This window comes from Juglans regia, chromosome 9 (genome assembly GCF_001411555.2).
Source record: "Juglans regia cultivar Chandler chromosome 9, Walnut 2.0, whole genome shotgun sequence".
In the NCBI taxonomy this organism is placed as follows: Eukaryota; Viridiplantae; Streptophyta; class Magnoliopsida; order Fagales; family Juglandaceae; genus Juglans; species Juglans regia.
The window spans coordinates 23,447,578-23,466,674 of NC_049909.1; the positions used below are offsets into that span (position 1 = coordinate 23,447,578).

The 19,097-nt window shown below is 39.7% G+C and overlaps 4 protein-coding genes across 5 annotated transcripts; 2 read left to right on the forward strand and 2 right to left on the reverse strand.

Moving 5' to 3' along the window:
* The first annotated feature begins 631 nt into the window (after nt 1-631).
* On the forward strand, nt 632-2,056 carry LOC108992325. Its single transcript, XM_018966862.2, has 2 exons — nt 632-738; nt 1,620-2,056. Exon 2 carries the CDS (start codon nt 1,631-1,633, stop codon nt 1,838-1,840), a length of 210 nt encoding a protein of 69 aa, XP_018822407.1. The 5' UTR covers nt 632-738; nt 1,620-1,630; the 3' UTR covers nt 1,841-2,056.
* A 1,551-nt stretch (nt 2,057-3,607) lies between these two features.
* Nucleotides 3,608-7,253, reverse strand: LOC108993979 (adenylyltransferase and sulfurtransferase MOCS3). The gene is made up of 7 exons (XM_018969054.2): nt 6,533-7,253; nt 6,268-6,346; nt 5,998-6,036; nt 5,679-5,787; nt 5,151-5,269; nt 4,293-4,409; nt 3,608-4,082 (listed from the first exon to the last, which is right to left on the reverse strand). Exons 1-7 carry the CDS (start codon nt 7,081-7,083, stop codon nt 3,690-3,692), a joined length of 1,407 nt encoding a protein of 468 aa, XP_018824599.1. The 5' UTR covers nt 7,084-7,253; the 3' UTR covers nt 3,608-3,689.
* Nucleotides 7,254-8,334: 1,081 nt separating this feature from the next.
* Nucleotides 8,335-13,687, reverse strand: LOC108993988 (small ubiquitin-related modifier 1-like). Its single transcript, XM_018969063.2, has 3 exons — nt 13,330-13,687; nt 8,753-8,902; nt 8,335-8,650 (listed from the first exon to the last, which is right to left on the reverse strand). The coding sequence occupies exons 1-3, from the start codon at nt 13,408-13,410 to the stop codon at nt 8,540-8,542; spliced, it is 342 nt and encodes a 113-aa protein (XP_018824608.1). The 5' UTR covers nt 13,411-13,687; the 3' UTR covers nt 8,335-8,539.
* A 3,336-nt stretch (nt 13,688-17,023) lies between these two features.
* On the forward strand, nt 17,024-19,034 carry LOC108993972 (glucan endo-1,3-beta-glucosidase 12-like). 2 transcript variants are annotated; one of them, XM_018969048.2, is made up of 3 exons: nt 17,024-17,125; nt 17,241-18,557; nt 18,763-19,034. In XM_018969048.2, the coding sequence occupies exons 1-3, from the start codon at nt 17,068-17,070 to the stop codon at nt 18,795-18,797; spliced, it is 1,410 nt and encodes a 469-aa protein (XP_018824593.2). In that variant the 5' UTR covers nt 17,024-17,067; the 3' UTR covers nt 18,798-19,034. The 2 variants fall into 2 exon arrangements, with proteins under 2 accessions (XP_018824593.2, XP_035549838.1); XM_035693945.1 differs by lacking the exon at nt 17,024-17,125 and having other exon boundaries at nt 17,134-18,557.
* Nucleotides 19,035-19,097: the final 63 nt, after the last annotated feature.

Consider the following 19,097-nt stretch of genomic DNA (forward strand, 5'->3'; position numbering starts at 1 on the left):
AGCTCATCTTCGCATAGAGACGAGGATGGTTACCAGAAAAGAAATTAATATCAGTAAAGCTATAAGCCATAAGGATTTCCTTATTGCTGTACCTTTAACTGTGGGAGGTGAACGTATCAAGATCCTATCAATTTTTTTTATATGAGTTTATTCTTCTCTAAATTTAAGATTTTTAAATAAAATAAAAAAGAAAAATATATAAAATATATAAAATGGATTTTATGGTATTTATCGAGTATGCAATGCAATGTTGTTGGAAAAATTCATTTTAAGGGTGGATTTAGATGTTGAAATGAGTTGAATTGAGTTGAGTTGAGTTGAGATGATAAAATATTATTAGAATATTATTATTTATTATTATTATTATTTTAAGATTTGAAAAAATTGAATTATTTATTATATTTTATATTAAAATTTAAAAAAATTATAATAATGAATTGATATGAACTCAACTTTTAAACGAAGCCTAAGTCGGTGTTAATTAGTTTGATATTAAAATTAAAATTTTGAGAGATCCTTTTCTTAGATTCTCAACTCAACGCTTGGATTGCATGAGCACTCGTGTGAAGCCCAAAAGCAGCCTGAGGTGGGCCAGCATTTGGACCACTAAAAGCCCAAACGTAGCCTAAGGTGCGATGCTCACCATTGCTACAACACGCAGTTTTCTCCATCCAACGACAATCAGTGTACGTACGTCTCCATCTTCCTTGAGCGTTTCGCTTCCATCACCGATTCACTGTAAGTCACTCTTCCGTCTCTTCCATCCCCTTAGCCTTTGATTGCTATATTCCCGTTTCGTTCATTTTTCTATCTCATTACACGCTAAAATACGTATGTCTGTTTCTATACCTCTTTGTGTTTATTTCACAAGTCACTGAATTTTTATGGGGTTGTTGGATTTCCATTTTCCTTGACACTTTTCTGTTCTACTTGGTTCTGAATTTTACGGGGGATAAGCTTTTCCATTTCCTTCCTCAAATGCTTTCTGAGATCAACAAGGAAATGAAGTGTTTAATGTCGGATCCATTCAGAAAATTAGTTGATTTCTGGTTTATAACCTGAAAATGGTTGCTTAGCAATCGTTTCGGTCAGATTTTTCAAGAACCTTCATTTGATATGAGCCGAACGCATTTTCTACCCGAGTGGCATATATGTAGAGCTCCCCCCCACCCCTGGGCCCATCTTTTCCGTAACTGACATAGCCGTCCAATTGTTCGATAAAATGCCGGGCTATGCAGCCTACCTTCATATGACTGTCCTCTCCAATGCCCAACAGCTCATATTTTAAGTTATAAAAGCATTGTTTCAAATACTCGTTTAATTGATATTTCAAGCATCGCCTTTAATTTTCGCAGCCCTTTTTTCACAATTGTAAAGTGGCCTATGAACTATATTAAAAGAAAGAAAGAAGCTAAGCAGCTGTAATCGGTATAATTATAATGGTTTTTTCCCTGAATGATGTAATCTTTCCATTCACAACTGAAAATGTCGTTCAGTTTAATTTTGTTTTGAAAAGTATATTGGGGAGAACTATCAGTTATGAATAGCAGGCTCCCATAGAATGGCACTTTAACTGTGACTGTCCTATAGCATCAAGCTTACTCCTCTTCGAATTGCAGGTTAGCGAGAAATGAAGAAAGGATTGCATCCTCAGTTGCAATGGATATCCTATGTAACACAGAGCGGTAGATTGATGCACGTTATGATGACCAAAATACACCATGTTGGTAAAGTCTACCACTTTAGGGCAAAACGCCAAATGGCCGAAAGTATTGGGCAGGTTGCCAAGTTTAAGCGCCGTTATGAAGAAAAGGGGAATGCTGAAGACAATGAAAATTGATTTTTCTATTTTGGATGCAACACTATTTCTATTCTAGTTTTATTTAACGTGCAGTAGTCATTGGAATAAACATGAAATTGATGGGTACTCTGGAGCACATACTATTTGATACGTTGTGGGAGGTTGAATTTTGATAACAGAATCCCTTCGGGTCAGTTTGTCTATTTCTAGGGCTTTAACAGCCCCCAATAAAATGACACCACGTCAGCAATTCTATTCAAAATATTATAAGATGCATTACATCCGATAAAATCAAGACTGAACAATTACGTTCCTCATTCAAGGATTTAGTCCGATAAAACCAAGCCCCTCGAAAATTCTAGAACCGCTGCACAATGGCGTCGAAAGCTCTCCATTGGCCACCAAGGTCCGTCGCAGAGCAAAAACCATCGCCGTAGCAGACCACGTCGTTGTGAACACGAAAAAACTTTTATAAATAAATGGTAACGGGTTTATAAATAAAACATTTCCTCAAAATTTTTCTGGGAGCTTGGTTTTAGCTTCGCCTTGCAAATTTGAGCTTTTGAGTTAAGTTTCGAAACGGGTTTATGAGTTTTGCTTTCGAAGGGGAATGATATCAATTCGTTGGAGAGGGTTATATGGGCTATTTTTTTCTTGTTTATTGTATTGGTAATCGGGAGTTTGATTTGGATGGTCGGAGCCCACGGGTCATGGCAATGGCAATTGTGACGATTCACTCACGAATTTCAGATTTAAGTCCTCGTTTTTGTGCGTTGCGGTCTTATAGTTAGCTAAATGGAATGCCTACGTGACCATTGGAGGCTGTTTTTTTGGGGGAAACCAGCACGACTGGGTAGAAAGTTCTCTTTTCATAATTATTTCCATCAGATCACGTTATTGATCTCTCGCAGTTGGAATTGACTTCTCTGAGTAACTCGTTGTTTTTCAGAGTTCGAACCCTCCTCCAGATCAACATATTATTGAGCCTGAGGGCTGTTGTTTACTCCTGCTTGAACAATTTGTGATCGCTGAAACTGCGAGGTTGGATTTGATTTGAATGACGTGCGAAATCTGAATTGAGTTGAGGTTTTACTTACCAAGGTTTTGAAAAAATTGCTTGCATTTTTATTTTAGGCATACAAAAGTCAGGAAAATGAAGCAAAATAGAGATTGGGGGCATGAGAGATGGGCTCGCCACGCGAGTAATTCTACATACAACCGTGAAGTGCGTAACCGCCGAGTAATCGCTTTGAAAAAGAGTGGAGTCCACTATTAAAAAATTAATTTTTTTCATGTGAGTTCTATGTTTTATTCATTTTTTTCAAAGCGATTATGCGGCGGTTACGCAATTCACGGTTGTAAGTATTTTTTCTCCTTCTAGATTATATCCATACATGATGCTTCAAGAACCAATGGGATGTAAGCCCGAACAGTTAAAACATTTCCTCTGTATGACCCATGTATAGACTGTCTACAGCAGCACCAATGTGTGTTTTTTTTCTGCATCTGCTGTTCCGGCAAAAGAAGGTAAATGGAAAAGGAAAAGGAAAAGGGAGAAATTCGTTGAGATTCTCTCACCTGCGGGTAATTCTTGAATGGGTCTGAACTGAACAAATCGGCTAAAATGCCATCCAAAAATTGCCTTCACGCACAGACAACACACAAGGAGAGAAACACCAGTACAAGATTTCCCTTGCTGCCAAAATGGCTACTTGGTAAAAACTACAGGCATTCCAAGCTTTATTGTTATGCAAAACTAATAGCAACAAATACATAGAAACCTTGGCCAATAATGTTTTTTTAAAAAAAAAAAAAAAAGTGTAGAAGCAAAACCTGAAGACAAGTTTACACTAATGACAGTTCACACGTCATACAGCAGACATGCCAACTAATAGGTAGGGAAGTTGGGATCCACGTCATGGGCCCAGGACTCCAGACCCCCGAGAATGTCCCTTGCTGAAGTGAAGCCCGTCTTGTGCAGATACTGAACAGCCCTCTGAGAATCATTACCCCTTCTACAAATTACATATAACTGGGCACTCGAGCCAGAACTGACACCCTTGCGCTCTTCCTCTTCCTTTAGAGCTGAAGAAATTTCAGGCAACCTAGCCTCCAAACTAGGAAGTGGAATGTTTAGGGAGTTGGGAAGAGAAACAATCTCGAAATGGTGTGCTGGTCGGACATCTACCAATACATGTGCATCCCCGTTGACAACCCTATCATGATACTCTTTACTGCTGATTCTAGAATCTGCCTGAAGCAAGTTTAACTTCAAGGGTGACTGCATCAAGTTTTAAATAGCATTTTTGTAAGTCATATCAGAAAGAGGGTTTTTTTTTTTTTTGGGGGGGGCAGACACAGTGAAGTGTGCCGAATTTAATCCAATTACATTCAGCGGAACATCCACTTCTTGGGCAATGATAAACTTTAATTGAACAAAGCTCTATAAATTCAAACTAAACAGAAGACAGGAGATAGAAAGTTGAACTACCGGAGACAGTGGAGACTGAGTAAACTTCTCATAATCAAACTCTTGAAACTCCTGCTGAGTGAATGTTGCATTTTCTCCACAAGCTTTGCACTGCAATGACCTTCCTCTAATCTTCACCTGTAATGCAATTCAAATATGAGTGTACAAATATAGTTTTTTGATCAGTATAAATATAAAAAACAACAGAGCTTAAAATAGAGACAAAATGAGAGATCACGAACTGAGCCCACTTAAAAGAGGAAACCTAGATCAACTCCCATCACATCAAAGCAACTCTGGCTTTAGTCATGGCTAATCTAGAAAAATAATGTCTTCTTAACATCGTAGATCGTGTTGAGAAACACCAGACGATGATATCATGGAGGCAATCTTTTGTCCAGGTTGAAAATGCCTGCTTCTACTAATGTCTAACATAAACAATTGAGGCAATAAAGAACATCAAGGGCAATACAAAATGAAAAGGAAAAAACTCCACTTTCTTAGCAAGTCAGTTTCAGCTTGCCTAATGATAACTCTGTCCAAGCTGTAAGATTTTCGATGATTCTTATCCTTTGCAATCTAATTTTCCTTTTTATTGGATGAAGTTAGTAAAGAAGCAAGCTCCAACAATTTTCTATTAATTTCCAGAAATCTTCTAGGTGAATGCCTTTTGTATCTGAAGCCCTCTCCAAAAAAATGCTCACAACTGTAGCCCATCTTCTATGGACTGAACAAACCACAGTGATGCCCTTTTGGGGCTTCAGTTTTATCTCACATAAACTTCCTCTTAGAGGAGAGTTAACTTATATCTGACAACTTAACATGGAGGAATGTCAATAGCTGGAACAAACTTTTAAAGGTATAGAACATAAAACATACAATACGTATCCGTGCTGCTAGGGCATCAAATAGAAGCATCCGTCCCGAGAGTGGTTCGCCAACCACACTTGCAATTTTAATAGCTTCAAGAGCTTGGAGACAGCCAATGATACCGGGAACTGAAAATAGATAATGATTAAAAAAAAGACGGCATTAGAATTAAGCATCAAACAAAAGAGCAGAGAGACCACTAATGTCCCAAGATTTTCCTTATCTTTAAAAGTGGCACAGTACTGCACATTCCAAGCTTAAATTGTTTATTTGTCCTTTTCCTATTATCATATTTTCAAATCTTTGCCCATTTTCTTCCTGGTTATAGTAATTCCTTATGTGAACTAATAAAGGTAACGATATTTTCAATCCTCCCCAACATCCAAGAAATTTTACAGTGCAACTCTTGGAATTTTTGACACTGAATAGGGAAATATATAATTCTGCTACAAGCTTGGATTTTGATATTATTGTAGATAGATTGCATGCTAGTAATGTAAAATTCCCTCCCTAGAATACAACAAGCCGTCAACTCACCTACTCCTAGAACACCACTGTCGGCACATCTTTGACATGCTGTTGTAGGAGGTGGAGTTGGGAATAGGCATCGATAGCATGGACCGCCATTGTAATTGTAAACTGTGAGCTATACAATGAATTTGATCATCTAGTTATGCTTGGAATTTTTTTTTTTTATAAGTAAGAGGTAAATTTTATTGATATGAATGAAATAGGCATAGCCCGTGTACACAGGAGGTATACAAAATATATGCTTGGAATTTAAACAGCGTTATTCATGCCAAAACTTTGTTTGCTTTTAGGGGAAAAAACGTATGACTTTTCCTGCATGGCATACCTGCCCTTCCAATCCCAGAGCAGCACCAGATACAAGAGGCTGCATGCACACCAAAGCAATTAATACTCGAAAGGAGAGAGAACAAGTTCACAAGTCTAACTCTCCTACCAATACAAGCATGACCATCAATATGAATACGTGTAAAACCATGACAGCGTGCTATTCTTACACACACGAAGAGCCATCAAGCCTTACGGAAAATCAAATATTTTTGTTGATAAGTATTAAGGGAAATCAAATATAAGTACGGTAGTAAGCTAAATAGATTACCTTTCCTAATACCACACAGCAATCACTTATCATGTATCGGCTGGGAGCATTGTCTGTTGCATCCACTATTACATCGTATCTTTGAAAATGTCGTCAGTCACGGAAACTAAACAATTTCAAAGAGGGATTGAATAAGTAAAGAATAAAGCGAAACCGATATATACGTAGACACTATCATTTATATATGTAAAAATATCTTGCAGTTAGCATTGATATTTTATCCATTTCAGTAGCATTCACCTAATTCATCAATAAAAAAGGATACTTGCTGAAAATTCCCAACGCATTGGACGTGCGTAATGCTTCGTGGTGTTCCACAATTTGAACAGTAGAGTTGACGGAGCGACAAGCGGCGGCGGCGGATTTGACTTTTGGCTGGCCTATGAAAGCTTCGGTGTGGATAATCTGCCGGTGCATATTATTGAGCTCGACGACGTCGTGATCCACAATGCCCAAGCGGCCAACGCCACATGCGGCGAGGTATAGAAGGGCCGGAGATCCCAAGCCTCCGGCTCCGACCACCAGAACCGAAGACTTTAGGAGGTTGGACTGTGCTTGGACCCCGAAGGACGGGAGCAAGAGGTGCCGGCTGTACCGGTGGATCATCTCCGGGGTAAGGTAGTGAGCATGAGGACCGTTGAGGTGGGAATTATCGATGGTCGAGATCGAATGGTGGGAGCCGTTGGGGACGGAGTCGTTTAGGAGGTTTATTTGGTGGAGCTGGGTTTCAAGAGCTGAGATTCGGCGGTCTATATCTGATTTTGAAGCTCTGAGAGATTGGAGCTCGTGGAGGATCCTAGAGGCATCGGATTCCATTGGCGGCTACTGGGAGCCCTGAGAACTGACTAGGATCGAGGCGACAGCTACGCTAAGAATCGCAAAAACCCTAACCAGAGAGTTTGGGAGCTTGGGGTTTGGAGTGGTAGCCGCCACCTTAGCGTTGGACCGACTATGTATGACCGTACACATCTCACAACATATTTTATAATAATATTTTGAAATGAGATTATTTTTATAAATAATACTATATATTACATTCTTTATCTTACTTTTATCAAAATATAACACATTTATTATAAATAAATGATAGTTACAGTCATGAGTATGCAAATGCCGTATAATTATTTTGAAAAAAATAAATAAATACGATATCTATATAAAAAATAAATAATTTTTTAATAGTAGATTCTTTTCTTTTTCAAAACGATTGCATAGTATTTACGCACTCCACGACTGTATATAGTATTATTCTTTATTATATTTTACATAATATAAAAATAAGATAATACTATAGTATAGTCTACTAAGCCAAGTGAACGAGTCTCTAACAGGAGAAAGCTTCTTCCCCTTGTCTTTCTTGTCACTATTCCCGACATTGGTTGCTTGGCCGGAGAATAACTAACCCTTGAATTTTAATGAGCGGCAGCAACAATCCGGTTGGGAACTTGGAGCAATGTCAATTATGTCTATCTTATTATTATGAAAGGAGAAAGTGCTTTTTCAGCTGCTTGCTGATTACGGTCGATATGTTTATAGTCACGTAATAACCCTGCAATTCTATTCTGAGAATCTGAGTTTACTTATTACTTTGGAGGTATCCCACATTAGTGGTCATATGTTTCCTCTCCATGCCTACTTACGACCATTCCTGGCCAAGCCCTTGACACTTTTAACAACATATGTACACAAGTCCGTCAAGGTTAGTACCGTAGTTTCCTTTTCCTGGTTATTCTTTGGTTGGAATCCCTGAATATACTAGTTCCAACAAGGCTAACATGTCATTTAAGGTGTTAGAAAGAGAGATCCAACCAGTTAGGTAAGCACAAGCACAAGCACTATGCGGTGACCTTTCCCAGTATTGCTTTATATTGGAATTATCATTCTCAAAGCGTGTCATCTGTCATGGTCTGAAGTCTACAGAGTTAGAGCTAAGCAAGAAAGGAAAACCGTATCAACCTTTGACAGCTGAAGAGTTTAAAAAGATGGCTGAGGAAAAGCTCCCGTCCAAGCTTTGGGCGTCTGTCAAGCGTAGCTCCGAGGAGCGTGAAAAGGGAAGACGAAGCACCATGAAGATAACTGATCCAATCTAGTTCGGGTTATGCATTTCAGCTTTCATATATCAAGTTCTACCCGAGCATTATAAAGAAGTAAATACTGAAACAACACTCTTTTGAAATCAACAAGACAGCCCATTGCAATTCAGAGAAAGGCCGGTTGGTCAGTAGATAACTGATGATTACAGTTCCAAACAGCGCCTTCTAGATATGCTAATCTATTTATATTTCTCTCCTACTAGAGAAACGACCTGACAAACCCTTGAGGCAACAGCGCCTCCTGTTTGGTGGAGCATGGCATCTATCTCATCTCCATCCTCCATTTCCAGCTGCAGGAAAAAAAAAACATGGTAAGTTTAAAACTAGTGGCTCAAGCAAAGGCACGCACATACAACACGCAACAGGCTGCCCACAGAGAGAGAGAGAGCAACCTCGTCTGGAGTTTGTTCTGCTCGGAGACGACGGCCATCAAATAAGAATGCAATTGAGTTGAACTCCACCGACTGGCGATCACAATAAGCATTCATAAGTTTCTTCAGTTGAGTGCTCCTCTTAATCCTGAAAAATACTTCATTCCCATCCTAAAAAATAAAAAAATCACATAAACGAAATTAACATGTAGAACATAACATATTGCTCATACCTCCATGCTTCAGCCCTAAAGCATAGGTGCATCAATACATGTACAAAAAAACTGCATTAAAAATTGGGTTGTTGTAAAGATAAGAGAGTACAATCCCTCTTAGAGTAAATCAGAATGTACTTTGATTACTGCCCTTTTTCATAATATTAAAGAATATTTTATGCCCCGAGCAGAAAAAATATGATAGAACAACTAAATGAAAACTGAGCCTCCATGATTTGCTTGAGAAAAATCTTTCTTGACTAGAAAAATTTGTTCTTGCTTTCCACCAGCACTTCTACATCGACATTTTGACCCCCCCTATTCATAAAGTATGCTAGCAAGAACTGAAGTATGGCCCTACCACAAATCAATCATGAAGTGGAAAGTCCAATGGATAAGTATCACTCAATTAGGAGTAATCACGTAGGTTTTATCTCATTCTCTTTTCTTTATGTAGGTAAGTATCTGATTCTCGGATAACAACACACAAATATTATTTTCAGAGACCCAAGTAAGATAGATCCGCTGTGACAGTGATGAGCTTCCAGGACACCAAATACACACATTGCAATTTGTAATAGAATCTTATAAGAATGTCTTCTAGCATCAAGTACGTGATTTATTGGCATTCGTGTCTATCAATATTAATGACATGGGAACCCAAGAATTAATGTGAAACAATTGTTCTTCAAATTATCAACATTACTACTGATCATGACTTCCAAGGATTGTAATAGTCCAAATTACAACAATGGAAACGATTGAATTCCCTTTTGTAAAACAGTGATAATTGGTTTGATTTCAAGTGCGGGCGAAACAGGCGCTAAGAAAAATGAATATTGACTATTAGTATCTAACCGCATAAAACAAAGGTCATAAAGGGGTATACAGCAAAGTCCTCACAAGATAACTACATGAAAAATGAGCAAGTAGGGTGACAGATGTTGAATTATTTCAAATATCCCACATTGAAAAGACAAGGAAACTTTTAGTGGTTTATAAGCGAATAAGTTTCACTATACATAAAATGATACACAAGGGTAGACACACAATAGTAGTGTCGCCCAGTGCGAAGCACTGACCACATGCGCACGCGCGTGCGCTCACGCATTGACGCTTTAGATGCACTTAGCACTTCGCACATACGCATCGTCGCAAGTGACGGAATTTTTTAATTAAAGGAAATGATGCGTTCTTTCATCTTTTTTGACAGTTATTGGTAACTGAGGTCTTTTTTTAAAAGAAAAATTTTGTAAAAATTGTTAATTAGGACTCTCTCAGATGTAAAAACCCTAAGGACGCCGGCGCCACCCTTGCCGGCAAGTGACCTCTCACCGTCGTCACAGACAAAGCCGACGGGCCCGGGCGAATTACCTGAGGGCCATCCAGTGTTGGTCCAGAGGAGAGAGAAAACACTACAAAGCGCGAAAACCCTAAGGAACCAGATCTGCTGCCACCCATCCTTTGCCGACGAGACCAACTACACCGTCGGCACAGATAAAGTCGACGGACCTCGGCGACTTCGCTGAGGGCCGTCTGGCGTCGGTTCAACCTTCGGCGTCTTAGATATCACTGTTTTGCCTCTCAGAGTTCTCCAGCGATCCTCCCGAAGGCTCCGGTGGGCGTGCCGTCGACCCTGAAGGCTCCGGCAACTGCTCCGGCATCTTCTGTGAGCACGATTTGCAGCAACTCTGCAGTGCTTGCAGTGAGCATGACCTGGAGTCCACAACTTCGCAGTGCTTGCAGCTCCCAAAGGATTTAGATTCATCTCTGACATGATGAATGGTTGTTGAAGAAGGGGAGTGGGTCAGTATGGGTTCTTCTATGGAGTTGGCCATAGAATCTAAATCATTTACATTGGTAAAGGAGGGAAGCATGTTGGCCATTACTGAAAGGAGTCGAAGGGTGATATCTAAGTTGGTTATGGGTTCGACAACAGTGCAGTGGCTGACCAAGGCCATAGAAGCGTGTACTAAGGATAAGAAACAAGATTTTTTCTCCACTGTCCGGGAAGGTCGACGTAGTTTCACAGCACATCGCTGCTCGAATGCTCGTGGACGTTATATGGCGGTGGAGGAGTATGGTGGTGGGGGGAGGAGGAATTTATTTTTTATTCCTGAAGAGGGAGGCAGTGGTTGGAGAAAGATGGGGGAGGTGCTGCGTCATTTTTCCTTCGAAGGACAAGGTGGTGTGGTAGAGAGGGAGAACTTGGAGAAAGACCCAAGTACATCCTCCTCGGTGGCGAGGCAATCCTATGCGGCAGCTCTAAAGACAGGACATGCTTCGGGGGGTCAGTGTGTGGGGGGTCTGCCAATCAAACCTCAAAACCAGCTTCTCGAGATGCACAAGTCTCTAAAGGAGATGGAAACCCAACTTGTCGAGTTGAAGACAGCGATAACTTTCATGTCTACGAAAATAGATCGGCTTTTAGCTGGAGGCAACAGGGTGGTAAGAAACATGATAGGCCCGAATCCTTTAAACTTGGAAAAAAGAAAACGGAAGATCGGATTCAGCCCTATCCCTATAACCAGATCCAGGAGAGTATGGCGGGTCAAAAGGAAATCTGGGTTATTTGAAGTGGGGTCTACATCGGGTATTGGCGTAGAGATATCAGTAATGGAACATCATTCGCCTCGTGTTACACAAGATAGATCGATAGTCGGTATTACACCCTTGGTCCCGGAAGAAACTATGGCTCCTTCATTAGTGTTGAAGGAAAAAGGTGTACTGCCGAGGTCTGAAGGAGATGTAGGATCCGCTATCATCCCAGAGGTGAAGGGACTTGTTGTCACTCCAGAATCTCCAATGGGGACCCCGATACCATTGGAGAGAACCAATGGAGTTACTGGAGAACCAATGGGCTTGGCATTAGTGCCTTGTGTAGAGGATTGTCTAGAGTCGAGAGTGCAGGTTGATGGGGACATTGTGGCTCCCCTGGTCTCTCTTCCTCCAATAACGGATTGGATTCTGCCTAAAATTAACGAGATTCAGCAGTTCCTGGAATTTCACATGGAGGATGTGAAGACAAATTTAACGAACTAATTACTACGATCGAGGCAAGCCGCACACTTGAAACCAAATCAAGCTTCAAGAAAAGCAGGGAGTTACAACGTCTCTTTTCGACAATCAACTACGATGCTAAGGGTGGTAGTTCAATTAGAGGGAAGTCTAAAGGGAGGGTATTGTGAAGATAGGTATCAAGGTGTTGGGGTTGGTGTTTGGGTAGAGTTTTAGTTCTACGGGAAACTAGGATTGGGGTCGGGTCTGATATACTTTGGGTTGGTTTTTTTATGAGCTTTTTGGGTCATTAGGGGCTTGTTGGGTCATTTTGGGCAAGGTGTTTTCTTGTATACATTCAGTGTACTTGATTTCTCCTTTTGATATATACAATATTTTTACTTATAAAAGTTATTGGTAACTGTCAATTACAGTTATTTCTACACATTTTCATATAGTAACTATTTCATTTAAATTCAAATTGAAACATTGCAGCTACTGCTATTGCATCTATTCGTTCTAAGGTTTAGTGTTCAAAATTTGCAATCTGCACACTATATAAACAGTGTTGTATCCATAACACAAAATTGTCATATTCTCTTTTGCAGAACTCAATTCGAGCTGTAGGCAATATTTGTCTAAGAGACAAATTAACAATCGCCTCACTGTATACCATTTGCAATCTCTGTTTGCTATTCTTATTTTTTCTAACAAGATGCCCAAGCTTATTTCGGAATGAATATCCAATAGCGAGATTAGAAACAGATGGATCTCTAAGAAACACCACAAACAATGCGACAGGAAAGAGGTGATAAAATGCATATAAGGAACTATAACAAAAGCAGAAAAAAAAAACATATATGCAGACAAATTATAAAAACAATTGTGAATGTAACAGAAAATCAGCAATATATTGAAAAAAAATACCAACACTAACTTTGTTACATCTTACTCATTGACGAAAAAAATAACAAAACCATTCACAAAAACTATATAAAATGAGTTAAATCTGCGAAATCAAACCCATAAAGCCCGTCTTACTATATTCGCAAGAACCTGCTTTTGGTAAACTAAACAGCAGATATTAATGGCCAACATAGCATTTAGAAACAAAACAAAAATCACAAAATCGGCTCTATAAACGCATAAATTACTATCTTTTTTAAATTTTAAAAATACTAACATAAATTATTTTACAAAAACATATAAAATTTCCCCATTTTTCCCTTGCAAATAACAAATGATTGATTTCAAAAATTGTAGACAAAACGAGGTATCATATGGATCTAAAAAATCATAAATTAAGAAAAGAAAACAAAGCCATAGTGATGTTTTTTCTATCATAAACGCAATTGAATAACGGATAGATATAGAATCACGAGAGACCTGTCCCTTGACTTTGAGATTGATGTGCGCCGACTGATCGGTGGGCTTCTTGTCCTCCTCCTGGTTCGTGACACCCGACATTTTTCGGTTTCGGTATCCGACCTTTCGCTCTGAAACCCGATTTTACTCGAAAGGGTCCACCACCTCCAAGTCTCCAACTCCCCAACTCCAAGGGCTCCTCAGTTCTCTATCTCTCCCTGGCTGGCTGGCTGGCTGGCTGCCGAGTCGCCGACCCTACTTTTCTTATTTAAAAGAACAAAAAAAACATAAAAGAAAAATAAAAATGTTTCTACGTGCGGTATTTGGGGACGTCGCTTAAAAGCGGGCACTCTGTCTTCAGTCATAAAATTATAAGGATAAATCGAGATAAGTGATATAACGACTTTTATTCCCACGGGAAGCATGATCAATGATTGACATAGGCCCATCATTTATTTAATGGGCTGGCCCAAACCCAAACTATTGATTATCTGATCTGATCTGCAAGTATTCTTTCTATTACCCTTACATCAATTACAGTCCAAAAAGAAATTATGGATTATTAAATAATATCACATCAGCAGGGTGCGATGATCATAAAATAATGAAATAATTCCTGAAAATAGAACAAAAATTGAACTATTGAAGCAATGGGAATAAATGATCCCTGCAGCTAAAAAGTCAATCTACAAAAATCAATGCAGAGTTGTAAAAGGGTGTTCCATTCCCACACAGAAATTTGCAACCAAAGGAGAGAAATCGCAATGAGTAGTACTGGTCCTCCATTCCCACGTAAGAGAAGAAAAAGAAAACCAAACATGTTGCCGACTTGCCGCACCAGTTCGTTGAAAAACAAGTCCGTGGGCGAATTAATAGGGACATAAAAGCTATACAAAAGTAAATTAACAAATTTATGTAATTTTATAGAATTCGTTAGATTATTTTATAATAAATTTATTAATTTTATAATTTAACATACTATATTAAATCATGTCGTATGACTAAAATATTTTTATTTTTTAAACGATTGCATGCCCTGTTAGTTTTCGAGCTAGAACCTCATGAGTTGTAAGTTTTAAGAATTAATATAACTGCATGCATGCATGCCTTAGCGAGATCAACCTAGCTCATGAATTGCATCATGCCTAGTGCTACACGCGCAAAGACATGCTTATTCCCTGTTTCAAGTCAACTAAACACAAAGATAGCTTGCGAAGCTGAACTACGAGCGCAACCCAGACCAGACCTAATATCTTAGCGGGGAAGTCAAGGTAAAGCAAGACACCCAAATTAAGAGAAATTTCCTGCACCAAGCCGTGGCAGCTTCTCTTTATTTTCTTCTTCTTCTTTCTTCTTGCTTTTTTGGTTAGTGATCCAACACGCACCAAATTGCAAGCAAGTTTCATGAGAGTACTTACTGTACAGGACACAACTCAATAAACAAAACCTTAGCTTCCACTTCTCACCGCGTTTTTGGTGAGCAGAAATCTGCCGACCAATGCGCGTACGTACTCATTGAGGGTATTCATTGGACGAGATGAATGATCGATGATATTCCACCAGTACTCAACGGCCTGTCTCTGTACTTGGGTACGTACGTAGTCTGCAGCCAACTACCAAATAACGTCTTATGTTCCACTATGATCAAATTAGATTATTCAAGATATATAAGATCACACGGTTCGTACGTAGTACTTTTCAAACGTACTCCGTTGGACGGACATGCTTCAGAAAACAAGTCAATATGAAGTTGCATGGGGTTGGCCTAATCTTCCCTGACAATTAAGAATCTGTTGCGAAACTCACCAACTAATTCTGAAGTATAATAATAATATTGGATCAAAGATTTAATTTGGAACTTCCTCTACATTTTGCACGTACTTTATGTTTTGAGGGAGAGGATTGGTACGTAATTCGATCGTGCCGGCCAATTTGAGGTCCCATGAACGCGCAATAATACGCAAAGCCCCTAAGTACTGTCATAGTTTTAATTAGCTTGTCCAATTTATTTATTCTTTTTATTACTTATTTTCAAACCACCGGCCGTTGAAGTTAGTGACGCTAGTGGTCCTGGTCTCCATCCCTACTACTCCTAGCCGAAATCTCCTTTGACAAGCAGCTGGCTAGCTACGTACGGTGAAGTCGTGGGGCATCTCGTTATGTTCATATGGTTGAAACTTGTTTCATTAGAGATACATGCAAAATTCCGTCGACAGCCCGCATGAATTGTTAAAAATACAAAAACATCGATCGGTATCATGTCCTTTGATATTTGCTGTCACGCACATTTTCAATGCTTAGTGCATGAATTGCTATAAAAAAAAAAATTATCTTGACAAATGTCTTGTGAGGACGCAGCCTCCTGTAGACAAAATATCATAGCAGGGTTGAAATGCTCATCAAGAATTAATATTGAATTACATTTATCTCATAGAATAATTACCTATTCAACAATGTGGACATGAGTTCCGTGATCTATTTTTTGAGACATAATAAAATAAAACGATCGAGAAATCTGAGCAGCTCAACATCAAATATTAAAACTTTCATTATGATTGGTTTTGTTACACAAAATCAAACTATCTCATCTCATCATTATAACTTTTTTAAAATCTCACACAAAATATAATAAACAGTTTAACATTTTCAAATTCCAAACTATCTCATCTCATCATTATTAAAAAAGTATTCTTACAAGCGATTTCGCACACCAAACTGCGAATCGATATTAAATGTTACGCATTTTTCTCTCAAAAATTTTTTCTTTTAATTTTTTTTTAATAAAAAAAATTATGTGAGTGTTGGTACTCAGTTTGACACGCCAAACTGCTTATTCCTAGTAAATATATTATATTATAATAATATTTTATTTAATTTTTAATAAAATATTTCATCTCATCTCATATGAAATGCGTAACCAAACAAGGCTACTTTTCAATTCAAAAAACAAGTTGCCACTTACGTTATGATCGATCGCCAAAGTTGACCATTAAAAACGTGTTAAGTAATTTAGAGATAAAGTTAGAAGAGCTATTAACGTAGTTGGGTTGTAATATTTCAATAAGCTGGTAAGTTTGAATGCTTAAACTGTCATATTCCCTTAAATTATTAAAGAAAAAATCGTACAAATTTAGTTGGATGTGGTCACACACACACCATAAATCTTCCATTATTCACATCAAAATTACCAGCACAGGGCAAGCCAACGTTCAGATTTGAGGGTAAGTTGAACATAATAATATATAGCTAGCTAGCTGGGCCATTCTTATTTTTCAATTGAATGATGATTGCAAAATACAAAGCAACAGATAAAAACTCAACAACGCACTAAGGAATTGTCCGCGTCAATGAGGCATGTACGTTACTTCCACCATCCGAAAACTCCTTCCCGTACTCAGACGAACCCACCTGGGTGAGAAAAGAAAGAAATAACCATGCATGGTAGTCAATCCTTCCTAATCTAACACAAAGAAAAACAGTAATGAAACGTTCGAGTAGGTGGGTGCAAGGGCTAGACATGGCCTAACTGAATGGGTTACCCCCCGCCCGTTGGGCAAACAAACAAGGAGTGGGTCCCTCCCACTTCTTCCGTTTTCTCCATTAAACCCACTTGGCCCACTCTCCTTAGTTAACAGTCCGCACTGATCATAAAGTCTATAAAACCACAACGTGTCCGACCTTAACCAGATCTCTTCCCCCCCCCCCCCCCCCCAAGCTTTCTCTATCCTGCGCTGTTTCCTTCAGAGAGAATTGGGGAGCATGGCAAGTCTCAGATTCTCCGACTTGCTCTTGCTTCTCTCAATTTTAGCCTTTGCAGGTCTTTCTTTTGCTCTCTAAACCTTGAATAAAACTGTGCATGTTAATTTATACCGTTACCGTAGGTATATATGTTTATGCAGCTTGTTTGAATATGCCTGTGCTTTCTATTGCAGATGGAGGTTCAATTGGAATAAACTATGGCCGAGTTGCTAACAACCTGCCACCTCCATCGAAAGTGGTGGAGCTTCTGAAATCACAGGGATTCGACCGAGTTAAGCTGTACGACACCGACTCGGAAGTCCTCACTGCGCTAGCCAACTCGGGTATAAGTGTCACCGTTGCACTCCCCAACGAGCTCCTCTCCTCCACCGCTGCGGACCAATCGTTCGCTGACAATTGGGTCCAAACCAACATCTCTCAGTTCTATCCTGCTACCAAAATCGAAGCCATTTGCGTCGGAAATGAGGTATTCGTTGACCCCAATAACACGACCAAGTTTCTCATAACCGCCATGAAAAACATCCATGCCTCGCTTGCCAAGTACAGCCTTGATTCTGCTATCAAAATCTCGTCCCCTGTAGCTCTCAGCGCCCTTCAATCTTCATACCCATCCTCATCCGGATCTTTCAAGTCCGAACTAGTTGAACCCGTCATCAAGCCCATGTTGGACCTTCTGCGTCAAACCGGTTCGTACTTCATGGTCAACGTGTACCCATTTTTCGCATACACCGCAAACTCGAAGGATATCTCCTTAGACTACACTTTGTTTAAGCAAAACCCGGGTGTGGTGGATTCCGGTAACGGGTTACGTTACAACAGCCTGTTCGATGCCCAAGTCGACGCCGTTTTCGCTGCCCTGTCCGCTCTCAAGTACGATGACGTGAAGATAGTAGTCACTGAGACAGGGTGGCCCTCACTGGGTGATACGAACGAGATTGGTGCAAGCAAAGACAATGCGGCGTCGTATAATGGTAATTTGGTACGTAGGGTCCTCACTGGCGGTGGGACCCCCCTACGACCACAAAATCAACTCGACGTTTTTCTCTTCGCCTTGTTCAACGAGAATGAAAAACCGGGTCCCACATCGGAGAGGAACTATGGGCTATTTTACCCCAGTGAGCAGAAGGTATACGACATAGCCCTGTCACAAGCGGAGCTCGACGGTAACCAGTCAACTCCCGTCAACGGGAGCAAGAGCCAGCAGGTTCCATCGACTGGCGATGTAACGAAGACGTCTGTGGGCTCGGGTCAGACGTGGTGTGTGGCAAACGGGAACGTCGGGGAGGAGAAGTTGAAGGCAGCGCTTGATTATGCATGCGGAGAGGGAGGGGCTGATTGTCAACCGATACAGCCAGACGCCGCGTGTTACAATCCTAACACGCTAGTGGCCCACGCTTCGTACGCTTTTAATAGTTTCTATCAGAAGAATACTCGTAGGGCAGGCTCCTGTGACTTTGGTGGTGCGGCTTATGTGGTCACTCAACCACCTAGTACGTACTCTATACTTCTCTAATCGTTCTTACTTTTACTCAAAATTCGTAACTTGTTTGTTTTCTGTTGTCATGATTAATTCCTATTCTTATCAAAATTGTAGAAGGGATATTGCTCGAAAACAAATGCTTGCTGAAACAATTACCGCTAGCTGCCGCTTCTCTTTTGGCTAATTAAAATGTAATGTGGCTGTTTTTGTTGCAGGTTTTGGGACTTGCAACTTCCCTACAGGGTACTGAGCGCATGACGAAGAGACTCTGGGAGTTTGGTGAATTATAGCCGTAGGAAAATTATATTTGCAAGTTTAGGAAACGCAAAACTTATAAATCTTAAAATTAAATCTAGCATCATTCTTGTAGCTTTGGATTGGTTGAGCTCATGATATATATATTTTTTTCATGCTAGTTTATAGGGAATTGATGACTCGTTTTTTTTCTTTGAATTAATTACTAGAATAAAATACGTTTAGTTGATTACCCGGCTCTTTTGTCCACATTCATGCATGTGTATCTGTTTATAGATATATATATATTTATTTA

Coding starts and splice junctions, on each gene's coding strand:
- LOC108992325 (XM_018966862.2), top strand. CDS start 1,631: ATGAAGAAAGGATTGCATCCTCAGTTGCAATGGATATCCTATGTAACA.
- LOC108993979 (XM_018969054.2), bottom strand. CDS start 7,083: ATGGAATCCGATGCCTCTAGGATCCTCCACGAGCTCCAATCTCTCAGA. Junction 5,788..5,997: donor CTCTGGGATTGGAAGGGCAG/GTATGCCATGCA, acceptor TTCATTGTATAG/CTCACAGTTTACAATTACAA. Junction 4,083..4,292: donor CTCAGTCTCCACTGTCTCCG/GTAGTTCAACTT, acceptor AACTTGATGCAG/TCACCCTTGAAGTTAAACTT.
- LOC108993988 (XM_018969063.2), bottom strand. CDS start 13,410: ATGTCGGGTGTCACGAACCAGGAGGAGGACAAGAAGCCCACCGATCAG. Junction 8,903..13,329: donor ATCTCAAAGTCAAGGGACAG/GTCTCTCGTGAT, acceptor TTTATTTTTTAG/GATGGGAATGAAGTATTTTT. Junction 8,651..8,752: donor CAGAACAAACTCCAGACGAG/GTTGCTCTCTCT, acceptor TTTTTCCTGCAG/CTGGAAATGGAGGATGGAGA.
- LOC108993972 (XM_035693945.1), top strand. CDS start 17,165: ATGTTAATTTATACCGTTACCGTAGGTATATATGTTTATGCAGCTTGT. Junction 18,558..18,762: donor TGTGGTCACTCAACCACCTA/GTACGTACTCTA, acceptor TTTTTGTTGCAG/GTTTTGGGACTTGCAACTTC.